Raw genomic sequence first — 7,646 nt, 5'->3', positions numbered from 1 at the left:
TATAACAAGTCATTTTAAATAGGCACTTATACTCCTTAAAAAAACAGTGCTATTGCCACTTTTTGCAAATTATTTTGGTTAGAAAACGCAAGCACTAATTAAAATTCGTTGCATTTATTGACTCACGATCGCGATTTTTTTTGTCGGTTTGTTTTAACATTAAATGCAACAAAAAGGAAAGGCGTTAAACCGCCACCTCCAATATCTGACACTCCGTACAGTAACTGGTAGCGAGACCAGTGAAAATCCGCCACGTCACAGTCAAACCAAAATGACAGAGCAGTCAACCGGTCGTATGCAATCTCGAGTCGCAGGGAATCGGAACTCCATCGTGGGCCACCACCATTGCCACGATCAACAAGACACCAACTCCTCTGTTCCCCTCTATCTCTCATTTCCATTAAACCCGTCAGCCATCACCATGCGACTCTCGCTCGAAGCGCCCAGAGAGACACCGAGAACGAGAATCTAGAGAGGGGGAGGATGCGGAGGGGCGGTATTGATATAGAGAGCGCGGGGGAGAAGAAGAAGAGGGGAGGCAATTACGCCGCGGCAATTGACGGCGACGACGACGGAGATAGCCACTGGGTTTCATGGCTCATCCCTGTGTTCGTCGTGGCCAACGTTGCGCTGTTCGTCGTTACCTTGTACGTCAACGATTGTCCTAAGCATACCAACGGCTGTATGGCTAGCTTTCTCGGACGCTTCTCTTTCCAGCCCCTCCATCAGAATCCTCTCTTTGGCCCTTCTGCTTCCACGTGAGTACACTGTATTCTCGTTTTCTCTCAATCTCATAATTACCATCTGTATTTATGCAGTTAAAGTATGCTTCTTCTTTTTTATTTCTTGGTCTGTTTATATTGGTGGGTTGTGCTTGATCGCATGTTTTTCATTGAAAAGGTGGAGACTTTGTGTTGGCAATTAGGTTTTGCTTCACTAAATGAGTTGTTTGGGTTATTGGGTAGTTTCTTAGGCTAAATTTCACTCTGGGTGAAGTGGAATTTGTACTACTTAGCTCCCACCTATATCAACAGGAATAAAAAGCTAAGTTTCTACAGGATTCTAAGATCCAAGTTGTAATTTTTGCTAGTAATTATGTAAAACTAGTAGGCATTAATCAATCCTCTTATTGTGCTCCATTCTGCCTTCAAAATTTGTTCTCTTTTTGAAAGCTAAGGGAGATTGTATTACTTACGATTGCCATTTTGTTCTTGATGAAGATTAAGGAAGATGGGTGGTCTTGAGTGGGAAAAGGTTGTGCATCATCATCAAGAATGGAGGCTTATATCATGTATCTGGTTACACGCTGGTCTTATTCACCTGATTGTAAATATGCTGAGTCTTGTGATTATTGGCATTCGTCTTGAGCAGCAATGTGGCTTTGGTATGCCGCCCTTGACAACATTCAAGCTCTTGTTGGAACTCCTTTTTTGATTTAGGTTGAACTTTCGTTTTTTTGATCATTTTGTTATTGTATGGCAGTTCGGATTGGAATTGTCTACTTCTTTTCAGGATTTGGGGGGAGTGTGCTTTCTTCGTTATTCATACAGAGGAGTGTATCTGTTGGTGCTTCGGGGGCTCTTTTTGGGCTTCTTGGAGCGATGCTTTCTGAGCTTCTTACTAATTGGTCAATTTATACCAACAAGGTGGGCGAGAATGCGAGCTACATTTCTGTCTAATCGTCCTCTCGCACTCTCCTAACTTTCATTTCTGCTGTTGATAGGTTGCTGCTTTACTCACACTTCTGGTGATAGTGGTCTTGAATCTTGCAGTCGGAATCCTGCCACACGTTGACAATTTTGCCCACATCGGTGGATTCTTGACGGGTTTCCTTCTTGGCTTTGTCTTGCTGCCCCGGCCTCAGTTAGGGTGGATAGAACGTAGTAATCTTCCACCCGAGATTCGTGTCAAATCCAAGTACAAGCCTTACCAATATGCGCTGTGGTTGGCATCTCTGGTTTTATTGATAGCAGGGTAACTCCACACAAGTTTCTTGGCTTTTAGTCTTTTACGTTTAGTTTACACGGGTTAACATGTTCTTAAAACAACGAATTGCAGGTTTACAGTAGGTTTGGTTATGCTGTTCCGCGGGGAGAATGGGTATGATCGTTGCCATTGGTGCCGTTACCTGAGCTGTGTGCCAACTAGTCAATGGAAGTGTGATGCCACTTGATCTTCATTAGTTGTAGATCCTATAGTTTGTAGAGTGTTTGTGTTTACTTCCCTCTAAGAATTTATGTCTGGGTGATTTTACTATGTTTTTAAAGCACGATAGCAGAAAATTTTTGCACTGTTTCTTTTAGCTTTGCTTTTGTTTCAGTAGTACACAGAACTGTTTGAGTAGATTAAGGTATACTTTGAGGAGTGAGTGATATATTATTCCAGGATCTTGGTACAAGTCATCAAACATTTACATGAAACATGGCAGGCAACAAAAAACATTTCAAGCTAAATCCTCACTGTCTCAACCTAGGCGACTGGATCCTGGATAAGCCTTGCTGCTGAGGCTAGGGCGAGAGCTCGAGCTCCATCCCTTTTCTGAGATTGTGTCTGTGTCGCGAAGAATGTTTGCCAGCTTCATCTGCATTCTTTGCCTCGGTGCACTCTGGGACCTTGCTTTCGCCAAGGATGACTCCGTGTAAGCCATGAAGTTTGGGTAGCTCGGGTAGCCATAGAACGTGGTACATGGGAACTGACTTGTGGTAGGGGCGAAGGGGCCTCGTCTTTGGCTTCCGGTGCTGCTCCCGGGTCTTGGGCTGTGCTCGAGTGTCCATGAAGCAGCTGGCTTTTTGGGTTCTTGAGGGAATATTATCGACTTTAGAGACGAGACTTCTGCAGAAGAAAGACTAGGACTTGGCTTCTTTGTATTAGAATGCCTTGGCATAGAGTAGTTGTTGGTTCTATTTCCCTGCCCACTGTCATTCCAAGCCGAAAAATACTGTGAATTCTGTGAGATTCTATTGCTTCCACTTGGGTTCTGGCGAGGCTTCCAAGTATCAATCTCGAGTATCTTGTCACTCTTCTCATCATCAGCTCCCCCGTCCTTGAGGGAGGAATTCTCGTAATTGTTCCATGCATGTTCTTCCATCCAACGATCTAACCATTTTGAGCCCATGCTTACATTCTCATTCATATTCGATTTGGAATAGCAACTCTGTATTTAACAGACCAAAGGAATTTGTTCGATAATAAAGAAATAGGAATCAACAGAGACAGAACCAACAACCTAGTTCTCGGAATCCACAGAGACCCAAAATAGAAAATTGTTTTTTGTCACAATAAAGAAAAACAAATTCGTGTGAATTAAAGTGAATACCTTCAAATTTGAGCTACGATGAGTAGAACTGTAGGAACGTTGTTGCAGGTCATGTTTATCGCGAGATGCAATACCCTGCAGATAATTGGAGGTAGAAGACATTTACTAATCAATACAAAACTGCAATCAAATGTATTCGAGCCATTGTGAAGGGCGCATCATACTCACAGGGCGATGAGTTTGTGAGGCCTCGTTGCTAGAGTGAGAACAGTCAGAAACTAAAGCTCGACTCGAGCAGGCCCGGGCTTGAATTCGAGCCATTGCCTGCATGCGCCTGAGCATATCTGCACTTTGTTTCCTGACTATGCGGCCTCTCACGAGTGCTTGAAGTTTTACCAGTCCCTTGAGTGCCCTTAACGCCTTCCTAGCCTACAAATGCACCTCTAAAAATTACCAAAAAAAAACATAATACACAACAGGAGACCTGTCACACACTCTAAATAAACAACTCATGATGGTTGAACGATGAATGTTTTAACTACTAAGATCAAGCAACTGACTTTGGATTAGCGGACAAGATTCCTAGTACATCATTATGAAACATGGAATCAGACCGAACACTATAAAGTATGTCTCACAGGTAGTTGAGACCTGTTTCAAAACCATGTTTTTTTTTTGACTGACAAGGGAAACCCCTCAAATGCCCACAAGAGATAAACCAGCCTAAGTTGTCATAACTGACCAGTTCAAACCAAGAAGGTCAATTGGTCGCCATAACTTCTTCCTCACTTACAGGAAGTATTAGACTTTTCTTCATGGGATTATACCTTTAATAAAGTTGATGTTGGTTAGGCAGTCATTATCATAGAACAGCTCCATACATTAAAGATCATAGTACTGATAGAATAAGTCATAAAACGTGGTGGTCTACACCTTTGAAATGGCTGGTAGATTGTCTTCCACACTAATCATAGTACCATTAATTGATTACATGGGAGACTGAGAGATGAGTACCAAGGCACATAAACCAAATATGACAGATACAAGGATATCTGCCTGCAGACAAGTCCAAAAGTACAAAAAACACAGTAAAAAAAAAAAAAAAAAAAAAAAAAAAAAAACTAAATTAAGGTTGGATCAGAATCCTATTCAACCCCATGACAATGATTTGGGAGTCAAATGAGCTTCCACCACAAAATAAATTGTCTACAACAAAGACATTATTCATGTAACTCACCATAAAGATATTAATGTCCAACATAGGTTGTATTCCAACAATTAATATGAATGTTTGATTAATTAGCTTTTTGTAACAGCTGATTGCTCCAAAATGGTAAAATTCAAAAAGCTGTTCAAAGTAGCTTTTCCCGTCAGCTTTTCTAACCGCTACTGAACCAAACATTTTTCTACAATCAACCAATCATGTGTCCTTACCCCACTGAGCTGCCCTGCCCGTGCAGGCAAGATAGCATCAATCTTGACTAGGAAAGACATATCAGGCTAGGTAAGTCATAAGTGTAGTTGAGGTAAAAGTTGTAAAAATGGTTTCTTTGGGGTAAAAGAAAGGAATTAAACAAAGGGTAGAATACTAGAATGATAATCACCTCAAAAAGATAGATTTTTCAGAGAAAAATGTCAACTTTCACACGCCAAGTAAAGGTACTAACCAGATACGCTCGAAATTCTGACTGTATTTTAACCGCAGCCGCCCAATCACGGCGCCGTTTAACCAACGCCGCGGTCCCATTCCCTCCGCTCGTCAACCTCACAACCTCCGCGGCAGCCTGGGCCGCCGCGAGGGCCGCCTCCGCCACCACCGCGGTGGCGGCAGCGACAGCTATCGCGTGCTTGTTAGCGTCCAAAGACTCCACGGCGTTGGAACCCGGAGAAAGATCGTCATTTGCATGACTGCTGCGAGGCTCTCCGGGGACTCCGCCGCTGTTTCTGGCACCGGAATTGGAAGAAGAGCTGCAGAAACCCGGCGCCGTTGCCTTCCTCTTATTCTTATCCTTAGCCGACGGTGACGACGGCTTTTTGGAGCCCAGAAGCTCGCGAAACCATCTGGTGACTTTACCCATATATCATTGCCACTGTAGATTTGAATATAAACAGTGTAGATATAGAGAGAGAGTGAGTGAGCGGTGTGTATATAAGAGGGTGATAGATGGTGGTTGGGGAATGGGACCGACGATATACAAAGAGTCAAAGACGACGAGTTTTGACAGGTAAGACTTGAGTCGGTTCCTTCTCCAATCTCCATATACGGATCACATTTTTGTATCTATTTAGATCTATACACATTCCACACTCAATATCTTGTATCTATTTCGAAGATATTACATTTATATATTAACTCGACTCGCTTTATATAATAAAAATTTGTGAGGCAATCTCAATAGAGAATCACTCATATCAAATTACTTACCAGTTTGAAATTAATTGAATTTATTATTTTAGTGCATTTAGATTATTATATAAGATTAATTTTTAGTGAATGCATACTATTAGTTTTAGGATTTTTGGAAGCCTACTGGAGATTTAATACAATCACGGGGAAAATATAAAAAAAAAAAAATGAATAATTTGTGTTGCTGGAAAGTAGAATATAAAAAATAGACAGAAAAAGAATATGACACGATAATTTTTAGGTGGAAATCAAATAGAAAATCACGTCTTTTTGAGATGTGTCAAGCTGAAATTCACTATTTTTATAGGTGTTTAGGTACATGTGGTATTGTGTGTACATAGGGAGGGAGTCTTCCTCTTAAAAAATGGGGTCTTTCTTGTGGTGAAAAATAGAGTCTTCTTGTGTGAGGAAGAGTGATGAGAAAGAGTCCTCTAGTATGAAGAATAGTGACTATGTCCCCCTCATTTGTGCTCTTGAATCTTCTTTTATAATAACCAAGTGAGTGCCTGACTGGTGGTTAAAGATTATAGTCGTTGGTGGGTAATTAGTGGGGAATTATGGGTAATAAAGGGTGGTTTAATAGGGTAGTAAATAGGGTGATTACTGTTAATTATTTGAGATGGGAGCTGGTGTTTTGTTTGAGAGAACGGAAGAGAAATACGGGGTTATGGTAATTGAAAATAATGAAGGGATTTTAAGGGTGTTTGTTGGGTAATTAATAGGGAAATAAGTGTGTGATAATGGGGTAATAATTAGGTGGTTCGACTGGGACTATGTGGTTCGACCCAGTTTTTATACCCGGTATACATCACAAACTATTTTCGGATATTAATTATATATTTTCTTAATTACAAAAATATATTTATGATCTATATGAACTTTATTGCAAAATTTGAAATGCCAATTCACTTTTTCTTTTGATTTTTAATCTCAAATTTAGTATTTAACATAATTACATTTTAAAAAAAAAAAGTATAAGTGTTTAACTAACATAAAATACGAAGTAAAGTAATAGAGAAACTTTATAATTGCATGTATTTTACAAAATTGTGGTTAGGGAGCAAAGTACAACTTCTAAAATATAACGTACAACTTTGAGAAGAATATATCATTGTAATTCAAGATATTATAAAAAAAATTAATATAAGAAATTGTATTGTAATTTGTAAAAAGGTAACATTTATTTCAAGTTAAGTTGAATTTTTATAGACCGAGTTAATAAATTAGCAAGCTAAAATTTACAAAACAGATTTAATCTTTATATGGAATTATTACATTTAAAAAGTTTTACAATAATTATAATAGCCTAATATTTTTTTTACTTAATAAACTTTCAAGAGAAAATGATTTATTTTTTTTCATATAACATTCGATATCTCTAGTGAAAACTATTTTGGAGAGTCTAATACAAATTCATAGTTACGTTAATAGTTTGTTTTCTGCTAGATTACTAAAAATGATAATTTGGTATCCTCATCCAATAGGATAAGAGTAATTTAAATGCATTTCAATCGTGCTGCAACTCTTCTAAGGTGTTACTATATAAAGATGTACTCAAACTTTACACGTCATTATAGATGGAGGGTGTGTTTGATTCGAACAACATCAGAATGAATAGTTATCAAATCCATAGTAAATTAGTGATTGTATGGGTTTTGAGGAAAGTATTTTGCATATTTAGTAGTAAGGTGGAATTAAAATGATTATTAATATTGATGTTTTGGTTATTTATGATCCTATAATGAGAATAAAATTTTTAAAATATAAAAATAAAAGATCAAGACAATTGATCCTATTATAATGACATAAAAACACGAATATGAACAAAAAAAAAAAAATCAAAACAAAAATCTAAAAGCACTAATCCAAACTTAAAAATCATATCACCAAATTAGATGGAATTATACCTTTTTAAAATAAGAAAAAGATAATCAAATATCATAATTGTGTTTTAAAAAGTTGTCAACCTAACACTAACTATGA

The 7,646-nt window shown here is 38.5% G+C and overlaps 2 protein-coding genes across 2 annotated transcripts; one reads left to right on the top strand and one right to left on the bottom strand.

The window, feature by feature from the left end:
- The first annotated feature begins 403 nt into the window (after positions 1-403).
- Positions 404-2,302, top strand: LOC109189063 (RHOMBOID-like protein 2). The gene is made up of 5 exons (XM_019339787.1): positions 404-758; positions 1,221-1,384; positions 1,483-1,646; positions 1,724-1,974; positions 2,059-2,302. The coding sequence occupies exons 1-5, from the start codon at positions 484-486 to the stop codon at positions 2,171-2,173; spliced, it is 969 nt and encodes a 322-aa protein (XP_019195332.1). The 5' UTR covers positions 404-483; the 3' UTR covers positions 2,174-2,302.
- A 33-nt stretch (positions 2,303-2,335) lies between these two features.
- Positions 2,336-5,455, bottom strand: LOC109189061 (protein IQ-DOMAIN 14-like). The gene is made up of 4 exons (XM_019339773.1): positions 4,924-5,455; positions 3,485-3,685; positions 3,317-3,391; positions 2,336-3,154 (listed from the first exon to the last, which is right to left on the bottom strand). The coding sequence occupies exons 1-4, from the start codon at positions 5,332-5,334 to the stop codon at positions 2,465-2,467; spliced, it is 1,377 nt and encodes a 458-aa protein (XP_019195318.1). The 5' UTR covers positions 5,335-5,455; the 3' UTR covers positions 2,336-2,464.
- Between the last annotated feature and the right edge of the window lie 2,191 nt (positions 5,456-7,646).

The sequence above is a fragment of the Ipomoea nil genome, unplaced genomic scaffold (genome assembly GCF_001879475.1).
Source record: "Ipomoea nil cultivar Tokyo-kokei standard unplaced genomic scaffold, Asagao_1.1 scaffold1509, whole genome shotgun sequence".
NCBI classification, from domain to species: Eukaryota; Viridiplantae; Streptophyta; class Magnoliopsida; order Solanales; family Convolvulaceae; genus Ipomoea; species Ipomoea nil.
Note: the sequence above shows the minus strand (reverse complement) of the source record. Positions and strands in the feature narration are given on the sequence as shown.